We start from the raw sequence: 25,550 nt of genomic DNA, 5'->3' as shown, positions 1-25,550 counted from the left end.
TGCATCTGTATCCCAGCCAGCTCTAGCCCCCACCTCAGGCCCCGCTTCCCACCCACCCCCACAAGATGGGGAGCCACATGGTGGCCTCCTACACCTCTTTACCGCCCATGTTCTTTCTAGGCGGTTGACGGTGGTGCCAGCGACACCCCTTCTTAGAGCTCAGGCAATCCCCAGGGGCTGGCGCTGGGGGTGGGGGGTTGGTTGAGAGTTTCGAGAAAAAAAGCTGGAGAAGGAGCTGTCTGTCTGTCTGTAATTAGCTCCAGCTGCTGTCGCGCGGCAGCATTGGGGGCGGTCAGGAGTGTGAACACGCGCCTATGAACCTGTGTGCATGGCGCCTCATTTCGATCACTCTATTTTTCAAAGTATTGTGCGCTGGCTTCAGCCTCCCTGCTCTGCGATCTCTCCTGTCCCTGAGGATCCCGAAGGACAGAGTGTTCCGCAGGCAGCACCAGCTTGAATCACTAATGCTGCTAAGCAGGAGGACAACAAATATAGGCCCCCATATGTCCTGGATATGCAAGCCCCTGTGCTCTCCCTCCACCCCCACTTCCGGAATGTTTCCTACCAAGTGAAGCCCCAGCACTTGAAATTAGCAACACCGCACTTCTGCACAGCCTTCTGGCAGAGAGCTTCCGCAGCTGTCATGCTGTGCACCCTCGGCCAGCCCCGAGGGGCAGCGTTTTACAGGTGAGGACCCGGGGCGCAGGCAAGCAGAGCGATTTGCACCAGGTCATCAGGCTGCTTGGGGGAGAGCTGCATCTGGTACCCCTCCACTCCCCTGGTACTCCGGAGAACCCGCCAGCCGTGGCTCCAATATCTGCTTCAGCAATTGCTGAAAACTGGGACTGTCTCTGCTGAGCCCAGCTCGAGAGCTAATTTAGAGCCTGCTACGTGTGTCCACGACCATGCCAGCACTTACAGGGGCCTCAGACAGGCTACAGCATGGCCCCTGTCCTCAAAGAGATTAACAACTTCTATACTCATCTTTCTCCTACCGCAGCCCTGGGTGGGGGGAGATGGGGGCACATAAGGAAGGATAGAAAGATGGGGAAGGAAAGGAAAAACCAGAGTCCCCACTAAGTGTCAGGCACAGTGTGGAGCCCATGGGTCATGATATATGCCATCCGTATGATGTTTGTCATACTGATGGATACCCACACATACACCCAATCAATCCATCAATTTCCATGGATCAACACATTTATTTAGCTGACTCATCGATGCAAAGAGTTTAGGATAGTGTCTAGCCCCTAGGGATTGCTGAATGGATGCTAACTATTCTTTCTTTTAACCAACATCTTCGTATCATTACCTGCACAAATATGAAATACACTATCTCATTTAATCCTTCCAGCTCTGGGAAATAGCAACTATTATTTTAGCCGCAACTTAAAAATGAGAAAACGAACAGCTTAATGTATCCAAGCCTGGGGGAATACTGAGAGTCCAAAAGGGAGCCCAGTATGGTCCCTGGCAGCCTTTGGGGGATCTTTTCATATAGTAGGAGGGACCAAGACACACAGAACTCGTAGTCCAATGGGTGCCTGGGGGCACTGTGACCCAGTATCTGGGGAAGTGAAGAAGAAGTCACAAGCGAAGGATGTTGGAGCTGGTTCCAGAGGGATGGAAGGTTTTTCCAGGAGGAGCGTTAGAGGGTGGGGCAAAACATCCCAGGCAGAGGGAACAGTATCTGTGCGAGTATTTGTGTTCCAGAGGGCGGGACAACTGGTGTGGGGTGCGCAGTTGGCAGCAGTGGCAATGGGTGGGAAAGGGGGGGGTTGGGGTCAGCTTAATCCATGGCCTTGTTGTCCAAGCTGAGAGTTCTGCATTTTGTTCTGTGATCCATAGGGAGCCATCAGAAGTTTTTAGTAAGGCAGAGGAGTGACAGCCCAGGAAGACAACCCTTTCAGGAAGGGAGAGAGAAGCCCAAATCTGGTAGACCCATTGGAAGGCCATCTCAAGGATTCTGGGAAGAGGTGCCAAGTGCTCTGGACCAGGACTGTGGCAGTGAGAACGGAGAAGAGGGGCCATTCCAGGGACGTGTCCCCACAGAGAAACCACAGGCTGGGTGTCATGGAAGGCCAAGGAGACAGAGATGGTGACAAAGCCCCTGAGGTGGTGGCTTGGGTCTGCGGTGAGATGGTTAACCAAGAAAGGGAACACAGACTATCAGTTGGCAGAATGATGAGTGAAGGCAGGTGATGAGTTTGGCGGGGACATGGATGCCAGTGGGACCTGCGCACAGACACGTCCTGCAGGAAGCGGGTGGGAGATGGAGGCAGAGAAGCCACCAGGGTCCAAGAGGCATTGGTTGGCGCCATAGGACCAGATGGAGTGTCTCTTCTCCCATTTACTCCTCCAGGGCAAGGGCTGGGGACAGAGCCGGGTGAACCTTTGGTGGGGGACACCAGCCCGGGGTGAGAAGATGCTTTTCTTTCCAGCTCCTTCCAGAAACCTCCTCCATTCCTGTCAGGAACAGTGGCCATTTTCCAGGGCAAAGGGAGATGCTCCGTGTACAGAACTCACTTCCACACAGGGGCCGTGAGCCAAGGAAAGGATGGTCATCTCAGCTTTTGAATTCTTGACAGGGGTGGGTAGGGGGCGGGGAGCATTTGGGACACCTGGGCATTTGGGACAGAACAGACAGATTCCACGGCTGTTCAATGACCTCGGGAAGGTTCAGTGCAAACAACTGAGTCTTCAGCACTAAGGAGCCGGGAGGACATTCACGAGGTCTTCTTCAAGATCCAGGCTGCTTGAACCACAGCCGGTCTCCTAGGAGTTCTAAAACTTTAATTAGACCCGGCAGGTCCCATAACCAAATCCTGTAATCCCGTAAATCTAGAACAATAAGTTAGGCATGAGAGTTTTAGTCACACTCCGAAATTTGTAGGAGACCCCAAACTGCCATTTCCTTTCTGAGCCTCTGCATGACCACTGACCAACTCTTTCGCCAGAATGATGTCTCCAGACTGGCCTTGGCCTCCCCTGAAACCCTGAAGACATCTACAGATCTCTCTGTTGAATCCCCGGGACCACGCCAATAATGGTTCTAAACACTTTACACACATGAACTCATTTATTCTTCATGAGGATTACAGACCCTGTTTCTGCATATATATAATATTTATAGTAACAATAATAGTGGTTGTTTGCATGGTTCGAGATGTATGAGATAACTCCTAATTCCACACGAACACCACCACGAGATAGGTGTTATTACTATCTATAGCCCCAGCCAGCTCCAAACACCTCGAGAGAAAGACTCTGTGTCCATTTGGCACCTTGGGGTGATTTAGGTGTGCAGACCCTGCTCGGGGGTACTTGTGATGCAGCCAGAGAAGGTCCGAAACTCAGAAGGCAGTTCCATGTTCTCCCGGAGAGAGTCCCATAGGCTGGGGAGAGTTCCAGGCATCTGAGTCCTGTGACTTTGCCCTCCCTGCCTCCTGCCCGCTTCCACTAGAGGGAGCATACTCTTTCTTCAGGTGTGGTCCATGGGGAGCTTTTTAAACCTGTCCATTCCAGAGATGAGCCCCAGACCCAGAGACTCTCTATCTCTATGGAGATAGTAGCTTTATCTTCGAGAGGATGGAGGTCTGCCCTCTGATCCTAGAGGTGCCACAGGCATGCCTCGGGGTCCGTCGTCCCCTTCCTCACCCCCACCCCCACCCCCAGCCAAGCAGAGAAGCTGGGAGGACTAGAATGCAGAGAGCACGCTGAGGGCATGCTTGCACAGAAAGCAAAGCTCTTTCTGCCACCACACCCTTTGCAAAAGAGTGGATTCTGTATCCTCGGGAGAGGGTGGGGAGGGAGAAGAGAGAGAGGAAGTGAAGGAAAGCTTCTTGAAGCTGGAGCACCCTGGAGCCCAGACAAGGGAGTGTCCCGAGGGAGTTGGGGGGTGGGTGGGGAAGAAGGCAGGGTCGGAGAAGTGGTGGAGGGCTCGGTATTTCTTCATGCTTCAGCTGCACTGAGCTTCCCCGGAACCAGACAGAGTTTTAGGTGGGACCCTTTTCCTTTTCGTTAGTGGTTTGGGACCTGCAGCTTTATGGACTCCGTCCTCCCAGAAAGGAGTCTCTTGCACAGCTAGGGAGTGGGTAGCAGTGCTCAGATGGCGTGGCTAGGGGAAGCCCGGGGAAGGGTTTCATGAATGCTTGGCAGAGATGCCATCTAGTTAGCTAGGGAATGGAGTAGAGGCAGAACTGGTGGGAGCAAAGGTTTGGGGACACTAGTACCTTGTGGGACTTGGAGGAAAAGGAACAGAGGGCTTCTTTAAGGAAATGGCGAGCCTTCCCAAAAATCTAGCCACGTTAGACCTGACTTGCACAAGACCATCTCCTGTTCTATCCATTCTCAGATGATGGTGCATACAGTAGAGAGCCGGAGATCTTAGCCACTGTTGGTTTTTGTTAAGTACTTGCTTTGTACCAGGCACTGTGCTGGGCTCTATTGGCATCAGCTCATTTGAGCACTCTCTGCTAGATCCTATTACTATTGTGCCCATTTTACAGACGAGGCTCAGATAGGTTACATGACTTGCCCCAGGCTGCACAGCTAGCAAGTGGCAGAGCCAGGATTTAAAACCAGTCAGTTTTACTCCAAAACCCTGTCCACTAAGCCCTGGGAAGGATGTGGGAAGAAGGTGATGCCTTACAGCTTTTGGTGAACAGGATGGGTCACTGTTATCGATCGTGAATCCCCAGAGGTATGAATTCAGCCCTGGTCCCAAGGGAAAGAAAGGGTGGGAACAGAGTCTCAAAGCCTAAGTCCCCATGTGCCCCCCTCCATAGGCCACCCTCCTGGGCTGGAGAAGTGCCAAGGTTGAGGGGCAGCCATCTAGATGAGTACGAAATCCTTTTGATTCTTTGTGCTGAGGTCTTTTCACCATTTAGAGGGCCCGAGTTCAGTGGCTCAGTATGTGAGATTCTCCCTCCTCCCTGTACCCCAGTTTCATGAAGTGGGTCTTTGTCTTATTATCCAAGTCCTGAGTCTCTGCCTCTGTCAATTGCCTTGTACTCCACTATAGCGAGAATAGAACTTTTTTTTTTTTTTGCTTGTTTGTTTTTGTTTTTGTTTTATTTTTCCTTATAGATGAGCTTCTTGGTACTTTTGGCCTTGGCCAGGGTCCTGTTTTTAGATCCCTGTGCTGGGACTCATGTTTGTACCTACAGTGATCTCCTGTTCCTCGTCTCTCTTCTTCCTTCTATCCGAAGCTGCTGTCAGGATGGGATGCATCCAGGTGAAGCTTAACAGGTTGACCCTCCCCAAGAGGTTGGCATTTTAACTGATGCCTAAGCCCCGAGTCAAAGGAATTATGTACTTAAGAATTTTCAAGCCCTTGGGAGTGGATGGGGAGAGATTTGGAAAGGCAAGGGAACGTTCTTAATACTCTTGGAATGCCATAAGGCAGACATAAAATTTAGGTTACTGCCAAGCCAGAGTCTGGATTATTTTGGTTAAAATCAGAATCCATCACATAGGGCGAACTCCTCCCCCCTCCACACTCAAGGCTTTGACAAAAGTCTCCCAGATCATTAACTTCCATGATCCAAGCATCTTTTTCTCAGAGCTCTTCGGAAGGAGGAAGGCAGAGAAACTCCCTGAGTTACCAAAGACCACACAAACAAAGCAGCAATCAAAGCAAAACCAAATTCCTCCTGAAGCCAGTTCACTTGTAGAGCCTGATAACTCATTTGGTCTCCACCCGACACAAGGTGAATTTCCTGTTTTAATTCCTCCAGTGCCAAAATTAACGGTCTGAGAAATTGAATGTAGCCAGTCTTGGTCTAATGAACATCTTATGCTTTTAAGTATTTTATGCTAAACACAGTGTTCCTTTGATGGTGCCATGTGGAAATAACAGGGCAAGATCCCTGGCCTAGCCTGGCCTGTCCTTCTTCATGGCTGAAGAAGTCATTACAGAAGCCTAGAAGGACACTGTGCCTAGCCAGGTTCATGGCCTGTTTTCCAAATGTCTTCCTATCAGAGACGCTCGCACTTCACCTCCAGATGAATGCTGTACCCAAAGCATGATTGAGTTTTGGCATTGGCCGATGGGGGGGGTGGGTGTGTGGAATCAGGTAACAGGGCTTGGCTCTGTTATCCTGGGCCATTTTGAGGCAACTTCAGTGGTCCCCCCAAAGAAAGGCTGAATGTCCCCCCTGTGGAGCTGCTTCAGGACTGACAGGCTAGTCAGAGACAGTCCAGCCTCTCAGGAAAGTGGTAAATAAAAGCATCAGAAATGCTCCTTTCTTGGGGAGCCTGTAGGCGATTTTGGCCTCTTTCCATTAAAATAGGAAGGCAGTGAAAGGGACCATTTCACCGCAGAGCATGGAGCGTCTCCATTGTGGCAGCCTTTCTAACAGCGCGGCACCCCACCACTCCTCCGTTTCACCAGCAAGAGTTTCTAAATTCTCATTGATACCCTTTTCGCTTACCACATCTTTCACTATTTTAGCAAATTGCTGCATAAAAGATGGAGAAGCCAGCAGGGGCTGTGCCCACAGTGGTGGCGTTTAGGAAATTCAAATGCCCGGGGTGTGCTTCTCCCATTAAGTCCAACAAGAGGAATTAGGTGTGTACAACACCGATGAACAGGAGACCCCAAAGGAAGGACGGGTGAAGTTTCTGGTATGCTCGGGAAAGAACAAAGAGGCATTTTCATTTTCCCAACTAAAGAAGCAGTTCAGGGCCGGGAGTGTGGGGGGGTTGTCAGGAATTCTTCCAACGCCACAGGCCTGTCCATACCTGATTCAGATTTGGATGACCTTCCCCAAGGCCCTGCCCCCCCCCCCCCCAAAGCCAGTGTGAGCGGCAGTGAGCCCCGGTACTTACAGGTGCAGAGGATTTTAGGGCAGGAAAATGGAGACCACAGGCTCCTGAATGCCTGCCGAGTCACTTGCATCAGATTAGGAAGTGATGATTGGAAGCAGAAGATGCTTGCAAAATCTTGTCGTTCTCCAACTCCCCTGCAGCCCTTGGCTTTTCAGTCCATATGCACTCAGACCACCCCCCTAGGACATCTGTCTCTCTAGGCTGCCTGGTGCCTCCGTGCCCCCTTACCGAGAGGGTGCTGGCAGCTACAATGCCTCTTGGAGCCTGTGGCCGGGCCAGGTAGTCAGGCTCCCAGGATTAGGTTGGCAAGAGCGTCTGTCCTCCACACGATCAGCCCGGAGAAAAAGAGAGTGTGAGCGAGCCTGAAAATGGGTCCAGGACTGCAAGCTCCAGGTCCTTAACATGTTCCTGGCGTATTCCGAAAGTGGCATCCACAGCAGAGAAAGTGTCCCAAAATAGCTCAGGCTGCCAATGCCTCGCTGAAACCTGAAAAAGAATTGCTGAATTCAAAGATCTGGGTCGCTGTGGGTGTGTGATCAAAGTGCAGATTTGTTGGGGGGGGGAGGAGGAACTCCAGCCATGAGCTTAGGAGAGGCACGAGGTCACCTGGGGGCACAGCCTAGCCTTCTCTTTTCCAACTTGCTTGAGTTGGTGGCAGTGTCAGAAGGCTTGCCTGTGCTGAGGCGGGGGGCTGGCAGGAGGTCCCGGGGATGCTGCTTTCATTCCCAGAACTCTGATGCACTAACAGTATAAAATAGCAACGCTCTATTTTCTGCATTTCAAATGGGGGAACTGATAAGTGGGCAAAGGTCTCTTTAAGGTGTCAGCTTCTTAAAAATCAACAGAAAAGAGCAAATAGTAGGGGTTCTGTGACTTTCTTGGGATTTGGGAAATCTCCCATCTCTGGCTTCCTAGCAGGTGGCATCGTCTATACATTGTTGCCAATGGTACTGGGAAGAATGAGGTCTCATTCCTTTCATCAGGTCTGTCAAGAATTTTAGGATGATCTGCAGACAACACGGTAGAAAGTTCAGCACCTGTCTTTCTTGGACCTGCCTCACGGGTCGAAGAAGATAAAGCACAGAAGTTAGTGTTTAGTACCAGCTCGCCTGACTTGCTGTGTGACTTGGGGGAAGTCACTTCTCTTCTCTGGACTCAGCTCCCGCCTCTGTAAAATGCAAATAATGACAACCCCCACCCTAACCCTAACGCAAGGGTGTATAGTAAAGATTAATGCAAAGAGTCAGAAGAATGGTACTCTGGGCCAGGCTTCCCACTCTTGGTAAAGGTTCTTCGGGGGACCCTTCAAGTAGGCACTAGCATCCTGCCTCAACATGCATACTAGGCACTGTGGCTTTACGCTTAAGGGTCGGTATCATTCCTGCCTCCAAGCTGTGGGATTTTTGGCTGGTTGTTTAATGCTTAGTAGCTCCATTTTTCTCATCTGTCAAGTAGGTATACCAACAAATAATGGCATAGGTACACAATACCTTGTCTGAAACCCTTGCAGCTTGGTGTCTTTTAAAGTTCAGGAATTTTGGATTAAGGAGAGTGCTAGGGTACATTTCTATTATATAACACCCCAGTGGGATTTGGGGCAGTCTCTTGTGCCCAAATACATTAATATTTATAACTGGGATAAGTGAATAGCCTGTCGATTTGGGCCCCATTTTGCTACCAAATAAGCTTGCCATAAAATTTCTATTTTTGGAATCTTGTGATTGTTAGAAAGGCCAGCAAGTCACTGTAGATGAATGAAAGAAACAAACAGGGGTGCCTGGGTGGCTCAGTCGGGTAAGTGTCTATCTGCCTTTGGCTCAGGTCACGATCTCGTGGTCTGGGTTTGAGCCACGCATCGGGCTCCCTGTTCATCAGGGAGTCTGCTTCTCCCTCTCCCTCTGCCCCTCTCCCCTCCTGCTCAAGTGCCCTCTCTCTCAAATAAAGTCTTTTTTAAAAAAGAAACAAAAATTTACCACTTGCCACACCCCAGGTATTGTTCTAAGTAGTTTATATGCCTAAACTCATTTAGTTAGACCCTTAACCCTGTGAGACGGACATGATTGTTATCATCCCAAGGCTTAGAGAGGTCAAATCATTCGCCCAGTGTCCCAAAGCTGATACGAGGCAGAGCTGGGGTTCTAACCAAGATAGCTGGGTGGGTACCACTCTTTACAGGAAGTCTCCTGACTTTTCAATGTTGGCAACTAATTACACAATGTTCAGAAACATTGTACGGGTCAAATAAAATCTGCCAGCAGTCTGGATCCTGCCTGGGACTGCCAGTTTGCAATGAAGAAATAGACACAAAAGTGCATTGAGAACTGAAAGACGTCTTCTAGAAACAGACAGTCTCATTTTAGGGTTAGTGTGGTTGTTGTGGTGGCGCTGGCGGTGGTAGCGGTAGCTGTTTTCCCCCTTGCCTGTGGTCTCGTTGTTTTTTGAAGACTGGCATTCCTGGCCTGATGGAGAGGAAAAGTCGGAATTCAAGAGAGACTACAGTGAACTTGAACGCTTCGTTCCTTTGGCAGGCTGGATAAATGAGAAGCCTAGGTGTACTGGACGGGCTAAGCCTCAGAATTCCTGCCACACCCACGGGCCCCTTCTAAGAAGTTTCCATCCACAGACCCTAGCTGGGGGAAGTAGAAGTTTCTTATGAATAGGTGGCTATGTTTGGTACCACGTGACCCGCACCCCCCCCCCCCCCCCCCGGCAATAGCCTATTGAGCCAGGAGAGAGCCGTCACTCTATAGGCTGGCAAGCAGCCTATGAGGGACCTCAGGATGAGAACTTTGCCCGACAAGCACAGTGGTGACGAAGTTTGGGCCAATGAGAATCTAGCGCTTGGGGAGTTTGAATAGGAGCCCTAGAAAGAGGGAACAGTTGGCACCTGGAGCAGCAGCCGAACTCAGAGACACAGGGCCCACGAATAAAGCAGGACCAGGAGAGATTACTGAACCTCACCTAAATGCCAGACACTTGACACATGTTTTTTTGTTTAAAACATTCCAAGAGCATGTGAGGTAGGTGCTGTTACTCTCCCTGCTTTACAGACAAGGAAACTGAGGCGGAGTCATTAAATGCTGGGGTCGAAGCCCAGGCTTGTCGGATGGAAAAATCAGGCTGCTCGACGCCTCTAAGCCAATGATTCTAAAATTCTAGGGTGCGTCGGGCAGAATCGCTTGGGTCAAAATGCAGATTCCTTGGCTTCACCCCAGACCTACTAAGTCTGGGAAAGTGGAATGCGCCTCCCCCCTTCTGCCCCTCCACTCCCCCCGCCCCCCAAATCTGCATCTCCATTTTAACAGTCCTCTTAGGGGGCGGCTAACACAGAGGGTCCCTGACCACACTTGGAGAGATGCAGTTTGGGAAAATATGGGAACAAGGTCAAGTATACTGCACTGCCCTCACCTTCAGGAACAGGGTCAATGTCAACTGACAGGAAAGAGATGAATGCTCAGCAGTTTGTCCAGAGGACCCTATCTGCTCTGCAAGGTACGGAGCTCCCAGCTAACATGTGTTCACTAAGCATTTTCCACGAGGAGCGCAAATTGCAAGAACTTAGTGCATGCGCAACAGAGCACAGGAGAGAAAATGACCAAATACGGAGAGATGGGTTGTAAACCACAACATTTAAAATGTAAACCTAACTTCTTAGGCTGCTCGTGGCGGGTCTTCTCAGCCCTCCAATAATTGTGTAAGATTTCCATTCGCGCACTTATTGACGCCATTGATAAAAATGCTGACCTCCTTCTAGGTCGCTGTGCAAAGAACCCCACTCTGGTAGTGGTATTGAACCGGTTTTGAATTGATCCACCTTTAGGAACTCTGCCTCGGTAAGACAAGTTACAATCTGAAAGTGGCATAGAGAGCCTTCAGTCGGAAACTGGTTTGTGGTCCAAGGGCTTAATGGCATCAGTCACGTATCAGACATGAGGGCTGTGTCGTCCAAGGGGTGGCATAGGTCAGATGTATTGGCTAAGACTCGTCTCAGCTGGGCTTGAATCTGTGCTTGGCAGCTTTTGTTTCTCTCACGTTTGTTCCTGCGCACGCTTTACCTAACAGTAGTGTCCTCGCTTAGGCTAAGGTCAAACTCTGTCTGCTCTTTCCTCTTCTGGCCAGAGAGACTTTCTGTCATATAGATATCTGATCTTACACGTGTTGATATTTTAGCTCTGAGTGAGTCCCTAAAGCAGGTCCCTGGAAAAGTGCCCGCCTTCCAGGAAAATTGCAGCAGCCTTCTGTGCAAAGAGAAAACCCGAGGACTATGTAGTCCACATTTCGTAAAGTGAAATCTATTTTATTTCAACAACTGTCCTTTATTCTGAGAGAACTGCCTTCTCTTTTGATGTTTAAAGTAAGCCCTTGCTATTTTTTTTTTTCTGAAATGATAACTTAGTGTTGTTTGGTTTTCATTCTTAATGTCTTTCCTTGGAAATAAAAAATAAAAATCCGGCAGCCCACGGTCTGTCTCCCAGTTCTTTGCTTTGCAAGGGCTGCGAGTCTGAGAAGCTGCTCTGGGTATGTCCTATGAGCACTTATGCCCTAAGTGCTTATAAATTACCTGCTCCATAATCTGCAGCAGAATCTCTCCGAGGGTTGACATCAAGCTTACAGCTCTGGAGTTTACAGTATACCGGTCTCTAGTTCCCTTATTTAAGAAAATTGGGACACTGCCCATTTGCAGTTCTCCAGTATCCCTCCTGTTCTCTCCAATTCCACAGACCCTTCAAGACCACAGTTCCGTTTGCTCTTCTTATAATTTTCCCTATAGAGTTGGACATGCATATACATGTTGTTTGGGGAATTTGCCGCACATGCAACGAAAGCATAATTCCCAACTAACAGTCAAATCCTTCTCTTTGGAGCTACCCAGAACACACCTACCCTCTCTTCCATATGACAGCCCTTCACAGACTTGAAGACAGTGTTGTGACTCTCCTGTGAGTTAAGAGCACCAGCTGAGTCAGACAGACCCGAGTGACAAGCACAGCTTCACCCTCTCGGCTGTGAGAGCCAAGGTAAGTTACTTGATTTTATTTTCTCTCCACTTCAGTTCCTTAGCTGATTTATAAAAGGGGGAGGGGGTTAAAAAAAAAACCCACTTCATTGGCTTATGGGGCAAGAAATAATGTATTGTCTGCAAAGTGCTTAACACATTGCCTGGCGGGGTGAGTGTTCTGTAAATGCTGGCTATTTCCACCCCACTCCCACTCCTCTATTTATAAAGAACCGGGTGGGCATTTCAAGTGTCAGGGCTGTTGGTGAGAAAGGCGGGGCGACCAGGGAAGGCAAAAGACTCTGAAGTCAACTAGGTATTTCTTAATCCCGAGGTGGTCTATTTTCAGTTATCCGGGCGCCTGTTTGCTGGGGCTGGGGGAGAGCATATTGTTGAGAATCTAGGGAAAGGTTTATTTTCAAGAGCTGGAAAGCTGTTTGTTGACATATTGAACCGTCTCTTGTTTATTCTTATTTCCCCGAGCAGCTAGCCATGCAATCCCCCAAACTCAATTACCTTTTGTGAGGCGGCAGGAGAAAGACACCTCCTAGCTGTATTGATCAGTGCAGACTGGGCAGGACGTGAGGAACCTCAGAGATGCTAAGAAGCAATTTCTGGGCTTTTCCTGCCTTAGAAGGCCTCCCCTCTCTGTGTTCGGAGAGACACTGGCATTAATAAAATGCAAGTCCGTGCCCCAAATGGACAGAGCGTGCAGTGAGGGCCATGTCTCTCTCACTAGCCTCCTTCGAAGGAGGTCGATGACGAACAGTCACCATAGACCAGAACGTGGAATCCTGGAGTGGCCAGTGCCAGAATGGTTTTCCAACTGTAGCTCTTTGCACACACTGGGTTTTGCAAGCAATTGCATGATATGAACTCTGAATGCCATTGCAGCTAGAAAAAGTTTGGAAGGAGACACACCCAACTGTGAACAGACTCGAGGGGATAGGGGGTGGGGTAGGATTGGGACTCGCTTTATCTGCATGTAGGATTTCCAGTTTTTATTCCAAGATTATTTGTATAATTATCAGGTAGAAATAAAAGTTGGGCAAATGAGAAATTGCTTTTCAAAACAAAACAGAGCAGAACAAAATACAGAGGAAATGCAAGCCATTGGAGATATTTCTCAGAGGTCACTGCTGAGTGAGGAGCCAAGTAGTGGAAACCTTAAGTGTGTTGGGAGAGAAAAGTTGCTTGGGTCAGGGAGATGTTGGGAATCCCTAGAGAGAGCCCGTGGAAAGAGCAGGAGAGAGGGCTAGACATAGAACCCCAGGGGAACACACCTTTTTGCAAAAGGAAACATTTTTCCCCTAGAGCACCAGTAATATGGGTCCGTTATAGACAAACGAAAAAACACAGATAAGAAAAAGACAAGTAAAAATCCCATTTAATTCCACCACTCAAGTACGGTCGCTGTTAACATTTTGCTCTGTGTCCTTCCAGACTGTATTTTTTTTTTCAGTGCAAAAATATAGGTAGTTATCTTATAAAAATCAGCTCACCAGTTTCAATGGCTGCTACTGATCCACCACAATTTGCTTAACAATTCAGTGAAGTGTGTTTTAACACCGGCATATGAGGTCATTGCCCAAATTTTATGATCCTAAACAACGGTGCTTTCTAGCTGTGTGACATTGGGAAAGCTAGTTAACCTCTCTGTGCCTCTGGTTCCCCATCTGGAAATGAAGGTGATGATCATATAGACCTCATAAAGTTGTTATGAGTAACAAATGAGACCCTGTACATAAAGGGCTTGGCACAGGGCCTGGCACAGTAAATGCTTGCTTTCCTGGTGAGGTACATAGTTGTTGCTGTTGTCGGCTTTCTGGGAGTATCTTTTGGTTTAGGGGAAAGGGAGGAGATCTGGGGTCCAACAGAGCTGTGTGCTTGTGGTCATGGCAGTTCCCCCACTGGGGCTCAGTTTTCTTCTTTGTAACATGGGAATTAATAGGACCAAGCTCACGGGGTCAAATGAGAGAATGTAAAGCCTTCAGCCCAGTTCTTGGCATGCGGGACGAGCTCAATCAAAGTCAGTTGGTGGTATTACTATTACTATTATGATTATTCTCACCATAAGTCAGCCACTGGTGGGGGTGGGAGGAGGAAGGTGGCAGTGAGTCGAATGCTTGGAGCCTTTCCAGCCACTTGTCTGATTCCAAAGAGAGGAAATGATTTTGGGGTCCTCATCCACCCAGGGCCCCAGTCGGAGCTTTGTCATTGACTAGCTCTGGGACTCGGTAGCAATTTCTCTAAGCATCAGCGCCTGCCTCGTAGGTGTTCTTAGCTTAGCCCGACTGTCTGGGTAGTGTTGGTGGCTAATGGTGAGCATGGGAAGGTTTACAAATAACCTGAATACCTCCCGCCACCAACTCTCAGATCTGCATCCCTATCTACCTGGGCTACTTGAACTTCACCTGAAGGCTTTGCCTTGTGGGGGGGCTCAGGGACCAATTATGCCCTGCCTCTGGTGGTTAAAAGGATCATGATTCGGAAAGTTTGAGGGCTCTGGTAAACCTTTCTGCTAGTTGACCTTGACCTTGTGCCCCAGTTGTGGAAAGCAGGTGGGAGACTGCCTCTGTGAGTAAACCCTCACCTGGTAGGCTCGGGACTGGCGTGCTTTTTGTGCCAGCTGGCCGCACACTCCAGAGCCTTGGCCATCAAATTCTAGCCCCATGGTGGGGACACGGGTTGTCAGATTTCCCTCCGGGTATCTGACACGGGGGCAAATTGGCTTTTTATTATTACAGTGGCAGGCCTCTATTAATAGCACCCACGGCCCATCCTTTCAAACCCTGGTTTCCCTGCACCCAAAACCCTCGGAACTCTCCTGATCATTGCACTCAGCCTCCAGCCCCAGTTCCCCTTACCCCCCCCCCCCCAACACCTCCCCCTCTGCCCACACTTCCACATCGCAGCCTAGCTCCCCAGACTCCTGGGTCTGCTCAGCTGCAGAGGATATGTCTCATTTCTGTCTCATCTCTGGAATTGCGTGAATCTCCTCTTTTCTCTGGGACAGCCAGAGGGGGGCAGAGGGGGCTGGCGCAACTATTGGGGGTGAGGGGGAAAAGGGGTGGAGTTGCATAGGCCAAGTGCTAAAGCGGAGCTTCTGGAGGGCTGTCAAATGAAAGGCGGCCAGAGGCAAATGTCAGAGCCTATATAGAGGCAGGAATCTGGGACCAGAGAGACGGAGCAAGCACTAGCAAGTCAGGAGCAGTGGGGCGGGGGGGCGGGCAGGCTGGCGGGCGGGCGGGCGGGCAGGAGGGGGGCGTGGCAGGGGATAGCTAAGGGAGATTGCAGAGAACAGCTGCTGGTACTGGGTCTTACTTTAATGAACTGGCTGGGCATGGGGCATAAGTAAATTGGCCAGACCCAAAGAGCCAGGGGCGCAGAGGACATACTCTCTTCTCCCTAACTGGCAAGGTAAGATCTTTCCGGGTTTTGCCTGGTGGGGAACTGTAGCATATTCAGGGATTTTTCTGAAGATGGGAAGTGGACATCTATGAATGCTCTTTTGACTCATCTTTCCCATTGTGCTAATTATTAGGGCAACCAAAGTGCCAGTAAGAGGCTAATATTTTTCTTCCTATGCCCCCTTCTGGGGCTGTCCAGGCTGGAGATTGGTGGTGGGGATGGTGGGTGGTGGGGGTTGTGTTGGTGATGTGACTAAGAGGGAGAAAAGGCAGACAAGGTGGCTTATTCCAGCACAGTGAGATAGCACATTATGCCATAGTAGGGGGCTCTGGCATTGAACGTACCCGGCAATCTGTGTGACAGCAGGCAGGTTATTAAGCTTCTCTGGGCCTTAGTTACCTCGCTGATGAAGATGGAGTGCTGAAATCTCTTAGCGACGTTGTGGGGACCAAATGAGATGATGCGTGTAAAGTGCCTAGCAGAGTGCTTGCCAGTCAGCACATGCTTAGGAAATGTTCACTGTTAGTATTTCTGTTGCTAGTATTCTTGTTATCATTATGGAGGCACAATGCCACGAGATTGATGACTTTTGTGACATTGTCCCAAATAAGCAAGTGTTCCGTTTGTGGCATGGGCAGGCTGTGGGGGTGCGTCAACATTGTATAATGTGCGTGTTGCTTTCCAAGCTATGTGCCAAGAAGCCCCTCTTGGGGCTGCTTATGGGGGCAGACTGGAGATTGCCCACCTGTGTGTTATCGGAGAAAGTTGAAATCTGTACGTGCTATTCAAATGATGTCAGAACGGCAACTTAATGCAGTGTTAGGGATGCCAAAGTCTAGACAACACCGAGGAAGGGGTGATCGTAAGGACCATACAGTTTTTACTGTCACCGTGACCCTACTTAGCCCCAAACCCTGGCGAATCTGAGAAAGCTGGAAAATGGGAATAATAATACTATCACACAGGGTGAAAGATTCAAATGGAGTAACTTGCAAATCCCTGTACCTTCTAGACAGTTTGGAGTTTGTGTGCAATTGCCTAAGTGTAGTGCCTGGAACACACTAAGTGAGCAACCCATGGTAGTCGTAGTGGTTGCTGCGTTTGTCAGTAATAAAAATGATAATAGGATTTTTGGTTCACAAAATGCTGTGTTATTAAACAGGATTTTCAGCCCATGGATCAAATAAATGCCTTGCTTTTTCCTGAGAGGGACCTTCAGGACCATCAGAGTAGCAAAATGGGGATTAACCCCCTGGGCAGGACTCAATGAGTCCTAAGAACTAATGATCAGCCCCGGGGCAAAAAGCTTTCTCCTGCAGGTCCCCCAGTGCCTTGGCTGTGAGTGCTCTGGTGGGAGAGGGAGACTGCACTTCTCACAGTTTCCCACAATGTGGCGCTGTCGCTTCATTTGTTTTGGGACGCCGAGGCTCCTGGCTCCGGAGCTAGCCGGCATTTATAGCATTTAGAAATGGAGAGGCTGTGCTGTGCTGGGCTCTGGGACTGAGTGGATTGGTTTGAAAAGAACAGGGCTGGAAGAGATCTTTGCTCCAGCTTTAAGTCCGTTCGCGGTTGCACAGCTCCTTTAACTTGATAGGCCCATCTCTGGTGCCACGTATTTGCAACGCGCGGAAAAGGTCCCCGTCGCCAGTCATTGGTCTACCTCCCAATCTTTTTGATACTGGCTTTTGACTACCAAACTTGTTTCCTGTTTACAGATTTTCTTGCCATTTGGGCTTCAGCACGACTCCTTGATCTCATCACTTTAGGGACTCTCTCTAGACGATCTTCATCTCGTGGCCATGGCCGACATGTCCATACCTTTAAGCTCACTCCGATTCAACAGTATGCTGAGGGAGGAAAATGTCGAGCCCCAGAACAGGGGCACGACCTTCTCTGGACCAATAATAGAGACCAGAGCAGAGGTCCAGATCTTACAGTCTCAAGTACAGCCTACAGCCTCTACATCAGCGTCAGACCCCGGAGGGATGTCTGCACAGTTGATGACATCCCCAGCCTTTGACACCATGTCTGCACCTCTAATGGGAGCATCAAATGCTGGAGCACTGTCCCCACCACTGATGCCAGCCTCGGACTCTGGGGCACTGTCCCCATTGCTCATGCCAGCTTCTGATGCGGAAGTGCTGTCCCCCTTGCTCATGCCAGCCTCAGATTCTGGAACACTCTCCCCATTGCTGTCCACTTCAGACTATGGATTAATGTCCCCGGGGCTGATGACAATTCCCGACTTTGGAACAATGTCCACAGCACTAATGACCACACCACATTCTGCAGAGATATCACCATTGGCGATGCCAGCTTCATCCTCTGGAGCGCTGTCCGCACCAATAATGAACACTCCAGCCTCTGAAGCGATGTCCACACCCTTGATGCTGGCCCCAGATTCTGGAGACATATCTTCGCTCCTAATGCCAGATATAAATCCTGGAGTGATGTCCACGCAGCAGCCAATGCCAGCTCCAAGCTCTGAAGTCATGTCACCATTGCAAATTACTGATGAAGACACTGAAGCAATGTCTAAAGTCCTAATGACTGCTCTGGCCTCTGGAGAGATATCTTCGCTGCTAATGTCAGGCACAGACTCTGAAGCCTTATCCTCACTGATAATGTCAGCCCTTGCTTCGGAAACGTCAACCCAGCCAATGAGCACCCAAGACTCTGCGGAAATCTCCACCCAGCTAATGTCTGGCACAGATCCCAGAGTAGGGTCTTCACTGATAATGTCAGCGCCAGGTTCTGGAGCAATGTCTGCACCAGTCCTGCCGGTCCCAGATGCCGGAGAGGTGTCCACATTGCCTAAGGTAGCTCCAGACACTGAAGCCATGTCCCCACTGCTCATGACAGCCTTAACTTCGGGAGTGATGCCCAGCCAGCTGGTGTCAGCCCAGGACTCTGGAGTGATGCCCCCACAATTAACACAAAATCTAGACCCTCAAATCATGTCTACTCCAGCAATGATAGCAGCAGCCACTGGAGACCAGTTGGACCAACTGGGACCAATGAGAGCCTCAGACCCGAGAGTGAGGTCCATATCACGAATGAAAGCTCTAGCCTCTGGCAATATGCCAACACCGCTAAAGTCAGTCCCAGACTCTCCAGACATGTCTGCACCACTGATGACAGCCACAACCTCTGGAGCCATGTCCATGGAGCAAATGTCAACCACAGCCTCTAGAGTGATGTCCACACAGTTAACCATGGCCAGAACTTCTGGAGCGGTGTCTACAGGCTTAACAAAAGCCACAGCTGGTGAGGCAATGTCCACCCTACGAATGAGACCCCCAGCCTCTGCCATGATGTCCACGCCACTAAGGAGAGCCCCAGCCTCTATGGCTATGCCCACACAGCCAATGACAGTCCAAGCCTCTGAAACAATGTCCATGCTACAACTGTCTGCCCCAGCCTCTGGACCCATGTCCACACTGCCAATGAGAGCCCCTGTCTCTGGAGCGATATCTATGCCACAGAGAAGAGCCACAGCCTCGGGAGTGACAGCTGTGACACAAATGAGAGCCTCAGCTTCTGGAGCAATGTCCACCACGTTGATGACGGCCAAAGCCTCTGGAGCCATGTCTCCACTGCTAATGAGAGACACAGCCTCAGGAGTGATGTCCTTGCCACAAATGAGAGCTACAGCCTCAGGAACAGTGTCCAAGCCACTAACGACATCCAAAGCCTCAGAAGCAATGTACATGCAGCAAATGACAACCACAGCTTCTGGAGACATCTCCACGGTGCTAATGAGAGACACCACTTCTGGAGTTAGGTCCATGCGGCAGATGACAGACACGGCCTCTGTGGGGATGCCCACACCACTAATGAGAGCCCCGGCCTCTGGAGACATGTCCACACCACAAATGACAGCTGCAGCTTCTGGAACTATGGCCATGCCTCTAATGGGAGCCCCAGGCCCTGGAGTGATGCCTACAGCATTAATGAGAGCCACAGCCTCTGGAAAGATGCCCGGTCAGCCAATGAGCACCCACGACTCTGGAGGGATGTCCATGTCCTTCATGAGAACCATGACCTCTGGAGGGGTCTCCCCACTGCAGATGCAAACCCGAGCCTCAGAAATGATGTCCACACCCAAAATGAGAGCCCCAGCCTCTGGGGTGCTGCCCACACCACTAATGAGAGCCCCAGATCCTGGAGAGATGTCTGCACTGCTCACCCAAGCTTCATCCTCTGGAGAGATGTCCCCACCACTTATGAGACCCCTAGTTTCTGGAGAAATGGCCACATCTCTGAGAGTCCCAGCGTATGGGGCAATGTCTACTCCACAAATAACAGCTTCAGCCCCTGGAATGATGCCCATGCCACAAATGATGGCTCCAGTCCCTGAAGCCATGTCCACACCCCTGATGAGATCCACAGCCTGTGAAGCGATGTCCATGCCTCAAATGATAGCCACGGCCACTGGAGGGGTGTCCCTGCCACTGATGAGAAGCACCACCTCTGGAGCAATGTCTGCACCACAAATAATGCCTGCAGATTCTGGAGAGATGTGCACACTATCGATGAGAGCTCCAGCCTCTGGGGTAATGTCTCCGCCACTGGTAAGAGCCCCAGTCTCTGGAATCGTGTCTGTACCACTAAGGAGACCTTCAGCCTCTGAAGCTGTATCTGCAGAGATATTGAGAGGTCCAGCCTCTGGAAAAATGGCCCCTGCACAAATGACAGCCATGGCCTCTGGAGGGATGTCCAAGCCATTAACGAGAGCCACAGCCCCTGGAACCATGCCCATGCCACTGATGTCAGCCATGGCTTCTGGAGACATGTCTGTGCCGCTAATGAAAAGCATGGCCTCTGGGACAGTGTTCACACTCCAAACAAGAGTCACGAGTTCTGGATCTACGTCCTTGCCACAAACCACATACGCAACTTCCGGAGGGATGCCTGTGCCGCCCATGAAAGCCTCAGGTTCTGGAATGATGTCCACGCCAATTCTGAGAGCCACGGTGCCTGGAGGGATGTCCGTGCCACCAGTGAGGGGCCCAGTCCCGGGAGCCCTGTCCACGCCCCAGATGGCAGCCACAGTCTCCGGAGTGATGTCCACTTTGGAAATCAAAGCCATGGATTCTGGAGAAACCTCTGCCTCTCACATCAATGTCACAGCATCTGGATCAAAGTCCATACCCCACACAACTGCCACAACAGCCGAAACAAGGAAGCCAACACCACAGGAAGTCCCATCCTTTGGCATGTTGACCCCAGCACTCTGTTACCTCTTAGATGAGCAGGAGGCAGCCCGGGGCTCATGCTCTGTGGAGGAGGAGATGGAGGTTGATGAGGAGAAGCAAATGAAGGGCTTTTTGAATGACTCTGAGAAAATGGCGTTTCTGGTGTCCCTTCATCTGGGGGCAGCAGAGAGGTGGTCCATCTTGCAGATGGAGGTAGGCAACCCCCTCTCCGATGAAAACAGATCTTTCCTGAGCAGATCACAGGGCTTATATGACTCCCTGTCCGAGATAGACATCCTCAGTGCCGTTCTTTGCCATCCCAAGCAGGGCCAGAAGTCAGTCAGGCAGTACGCCACTGACTTCCTGCTGCTGGCCCGACATTTGTCTTGGTCTGATGCCATTCTACGGACCAGGTTTCTGGAAGGACTCTCAGAAGCTGTTACCACCAAAATGGGCCGGATCTTCCTGAAGGTGGCTGGCAGCCTAAAGGAGCTGATAGACAGGTCCCTGTATACCGAGTGCCAGCTGGCTGAAGAGAAGGATTCCCCAGGCAGCTCTGGCCAGGTTCTGCTGTCAGCCTGTAAGCGGAATAATGAAGAGGCAATGGAGAATGAACTGAACTCCTATCAGCAGACTGAGGAGGTAATGATGGGGGAAACACACTCAAGGGCAGTGGTGGGGGGTGATGGGGAATGCACCCTGCTCCTTTGGGTAGAATAAGGAAGAGGTGAGTGAGTGGGAGGCATTGTACTTCTAGCCCCCAACCCCCAACCCGGAGTTTCATAGGTGGCCTGGCTATGCAGTGATTGGGGGCATATTAACCACTTTGAAGCAACGCCCCTGCCCAAGTTCCTGGGGGCGGGGAGGGGCTGATTATGAGGGAACCACCTGGGGCCCAACTCTCCAATTATCCCAAGGGAGGCATCATCTTTTTGGGGAGCTCAGTCCTACCTACAAGCACATGTGTTGTGGACCCAGGTCACTGGGGAATCTGGCCAGCCTAGTCCTCAGTCACACGTTATGTGCATGTGGTACGTTAGCCAAGTTTCTTGAACTGCTTAGTTACTGACGTTATCCAGGCAGAACCCCCCTAGCATCATAGTAAGTGTGGCTCTTACCTCTGCTGGTTTTTGTCTGTCTGTTTTTCTCACTCCCAGCACCAGCATGTTCCCAAACGCTGTTACTACCTGAAAGAGCATGGAGACCCTCAAGAGGGTCTGCATGACCACCTTCGACAGAGCACAGGCCATCACAAGGCCCCCAACAACAAGTAATGCTTTCTGGAATCTTCTCCTGTGATGTCTGACTCCGCTGCTAACTTGAGGACTGGTTCCTGGACCCATTCTATTCAGTTACATCATAAACCTTGTGGCCTTCCTCCTTCAGCCTCCCTGCTCCAAGCACAATCCCCCACCCCCTCGTAACTCCCTGATGTCTGACTTCACCTTCTCTTTTACCCCACATGCCTATGACCTGTCCTGACAATCAGAAGTGTGGACTTCGAGAGTGTTTGGTGTATGAGGTTCTGAACTCCTATTGCCATCAAGACCAGTCCTAATTCCTGGTCGAGAGAAAAGTCTAGGCAGGATAAACCATGTCCTACCTCCAAAACACCTTAGAATGTCTTGCCATGTGTCATCAGGCAAATGTGAGGAAGACCTGGTCCTATTTCACCGGGCAGGGGAGCCTGTAAAGAGAGTGATGCCCGCTCCTAAACCACTCTTTTCATATGCCTCAACTCACGCACCCAAGATGGGTCTCCAGGGCCCTTGCCATGTTTATAGTCTCCATCTTAAACTCTTCGCTTTAATCCACAATAGTAATCATAGTAGTGGCTAACATGTATTGATTATGTATTATGTGATTGGTACTGGGCTAATTGACAAGCACCATCTCACTACACTCTTATCATAACCCAACTTGTTCTTGTGTTGTCAACTTCTGACTTCTTAATCTTTTGTCTATGGCCCCTGTTTTGTTCCTCGGTGTCAAATTGTTAGCTTTGATCTTGGTGGCTCCCTCAGTAATCAAGTGCCCCCCGCTCCCCTTGGCTATTGTGCTTTGTGACCAGCACTCTTGATAAAGTTCTTGGTCTTTAAACAGGCATAGATAGTTAGAACATTCTATGAGCAGTGTTTGCCTTCAGGTGGTGGGATTGTGGGTGTTCTTATTTTCCTCTTTCTACTTCTCTGTACTTTCCAGATTCTCGCAGTAAGCATGTATTACATTTGTAATCATAAAAGTCAATAAAGTTCATTTATTGGAAAAAAAAAAAAAGGAAAAGCCATGGCTGACAGAATTTGATTTACAGAGTCCTTCATTCAATCGATATTGGTTATCTGACATGTGTCAGCCACTGTTTTAAGGACAGGCAGATAAAAACCCTGACAGAATGAAAGCTCCGTTCCAGTGGAAGGAGTGATAAGCAAGAAAAGCCGTAAGTAAGATAGACTGAAATCATGGTAAAGACCATGAAGACAAGAAATTGGGATAATGGGGACTCTGATACTAGCAGATACTAATTTATTTATTTAATAATAGCCTACGTAACTGGGTTACTCAAAGATCTTTTAAAAAAAACAGTAGGAGTGGCATGATGAGAAACACATTTTAGAAAGTTACTTTGGTGACACTTTGGAGGCAGAATAGGGGAAATGGTTAAGAGCAGTACTGAGTCCCCTGTCATAATAGTACAGGTGACCGACTTGCTGGCTGACTCGGGCAAGGGCTGGGACAGCAGGGATGGAAAGAGAGGACAGGCATCAAACACTCTCTGAGGACTCTAGTTGGCTGCTCCATTACCTTAAATGTTGGGTCTGATTCTAGGAAGAGGAAAATGATTCTCAGAAAAAACGAAGATTGGCAGACAAATTAGCAGCCCCATGGTCATATAGATAAGAATCTGGCTCTCAGGGCTGCCTGTGGATGTGTCAATCACCAGTGCTGTTGTCCCTGGAGAAAAGAGGGGACAGTGAGTTGGGAAACCTAAATTCGAGGGTGGGGAGGCAGCAGGCCTCAGGAGAACCAGCTTTCCCCTCTTTGGTCCCGTTGGCTCACAGCTCTTAGCTCAGCAAAGCACAGTCAAGCTTACTCTCTACTGAAATAGAAATGAATGTACCGAATCACAGTTGGTGTCTGGAAAATGTATGTGGGAAAGAAAATGTCTTAAAATTGAAACTTTTTTTTTTTTAAGAGAGGGAGAGAGAAGGAGGGGAGGGGCAGAGGGAGAGGGAGAGAGAGAGAGAATCTTTTTTTTAAAAAATATTTTATTTATTCATTGGACAGACAGAGATCACAAGTAGGCAGAGAAGCAGGCGGAGAGAGGAGGAAGCAGGCTCCCCGCCGAGCAGAGCCCAATGCGGGGCTCGATCCCAGGACCCTGGGATCATGACCTGAGCTGAAGGCAGAGGCTTAACCCACTGAGCCACCCAGGCGCCCCGAGAGAGAGAATCTGAAGCAGGCTCCCTGCCCAGCGTAGACCCTAACATGGGGCTCGACCTCATGACCCTGAGATCGTGACCTGAGCCGAAATTAAGAGCTGTCCACTGAACTGAATGAGCCGCCCAGCCATCCCCAAACTGATTTTCTTATAGCCATGAACACGGAGAACAATAACAATTATTTTTTAAAAAACATTTTATCATTGAAGTATAGTTGATGTATAGTGTTATAATATTACTTTTGGGTGTATGACAACGACTCAGTGATTCTGTACATTACTCAGGGCTCATCACAGTGAGTGGACTCACCATACAATATCGTTATGATATTATTGACTACAGTCCCTAGGCCATACTTTTCAACCCTGAGACTAGTTATTTTCTAATTGGAAATCCCCTGATTCTTTTCTTTATTTTCCTCCCTGTGTTTCTCCCCTTCCCTTTTGCCTCCCCTCTTCTTTAAGCGAATGTCACTAGAGATAAATGGAACAAAAGAAGCCCAATCAGACACTGGCAGAGCCCAATGCCTGCTCCTCTACCCACCCCAAAGCTTATATTTAGAAATGTTTCAAGAGCCACTCAGCCTCTACATAGAGCTGGGCTATCATATGCCCAAGTACTTGAGACAGTTTTGTCTGCTGTAAACTGGTGTTTTAAGTTTCTCCAGGCCTCGCTGGCCTGTGGGTAAAAATAAAGTCACACGAGCAGTAAAAACTCAGATGGCACTGGCCCCTGTCCCCACCTGTGTGCTACATGACTTCAAGCCCTTGAATGTTTCCTCCAGGGATCTGTGGAAGACCCTGGCAGCTTCCCGCGTTCCGAGGTAGTCCTCTGCTCCTGTTCTCCAGTTCCCACCCTGCCTCATGGCTCTCAGCTGTCCATTTTGCCACATGAGGTTGGCTCCTCTGCCCCAGCTGCTGGTGGGTGCCTCTGGCTGTGGGAATACAGAAGCCCCTGCTGAGGTGGGGCAGGAAATGGGGCTGCCCTCCCTACTGGCAGCTTCGGCCAAAGTCACTGATGGTTCACAGGGGTGGGGATTGGGTTGTGGGTGGTGGTGGTAGTAATTCCCCTCTCCCGTCTGTGCCACACGCTTCCCCTTTGTCACCTGTACACTGAAGCATTGCTTTTAACCCTGTATCTCAGTGAGGCCCATGGGAGAAGAGTGGCTTCAGCGGCTTCCTATGTTAATATCTCTGAGGCCACACACCACTCCTCCTTGGTCCAGCTCAGTGCTGGCATGCTAAAGCCACCCAGTCTTCTAATCAGACCCAACCTCCAGCTCCCAGCCCCACGTCTCTATCCCTGCCCTGTGAGGCACCGTTAAGTCCACAGATCTCTTCAAAACCACTATCTTCCCTGTGAACAGACACCGGGAACTCTCTCCACACACCTAATTCTGGGCGGCCGGGTAGGTGGTGGGGAAAGCCAGTGTCACCCTGTCCTGTTGCTCTACCTTCTTGCCATTCTCCTAACCACCAGCTGGTCTCTGTTTCTGCTCCTCAGGGACTAAGAGCATATAAAGCCTTCTCTTAAAGACCACTTTCTCCAGGCAAACACAGACTTGGACTGCCACTTAGTGATGGATGTTTCCGTTTCTGGAACTTCAAGTCTCACGTTGGGCCCAGACAAGATCCTGTGGCACTGGACTAGTTTGATCAGATCAGCCCAAATATA

The 25,550-nt window shown here is 49.9% G+C and overlaps 1 protein-coding gene across 1 annotated transcript; it reads left to right on the top strand.

Annotated features, from left to right (window-relative positions):
• The first annotated feature begins 17,046 nt into the window (after window positions 1–17,046).
• RTL9 (retrotransposon Gag like 9) lies at window positions 17,047–21,936 on the top strand. Its single transcript, XM_059385647.1, has 2 exons — window positions 17,047–21,078; window positions 21,594–21,936. Exons 1-2 carry the CDS (start codon window positions 17,047–17,049, stop codon window positions 21,708–21,710), a joined length of 4,149 nt encoding a protein of 1,382 aa, XP_059241630.1. The 3' UTR covers window positions 21,711–21,936.
• The last annotated feature ends 3,614 nt before the right edge of the window (window positions 21,937–25,550 follow it).

The sequence above is a fragment of the Mustela nigripes genome, chromosome X, assembly GCF_022355385.1.
Source record: "Mustela nigripes isolate SB6536 chromosome X, MUSNIG.SB6536, whole genome shotgun sequence".
Classification (NCBI taxonomy): domain Eukaryota; kingdom Metazoa; phylum Chordata; class Mammalia; order Carnivora; family Mustelidae; genus Mustela; species Mustela nigripes.
The sequence above is the reverse complement of the archived record's forward strand: the minus strand, read 5'-3'. Positions and strand labels throughout refer to the sequence as shown.

What these genes read in the sequence shown, in the direction of transcription:
- RTL9 (XM_059385647.1), top strand. Translation starts at nt 17,047, where the DNA reads ATGTCCATACCTTTAAGCTCACTCCGATTCAACAGTATGCTGAGGGAG. An exon ending in CCTATCAGCAGACTGAGGAG is followed by an intron (nt 21,079 to 21,593) that starts GTAATGATGGGG and finishes TCTCACTCCCAG; the next exon opens with CACCAGCATGTTCCCAAACG.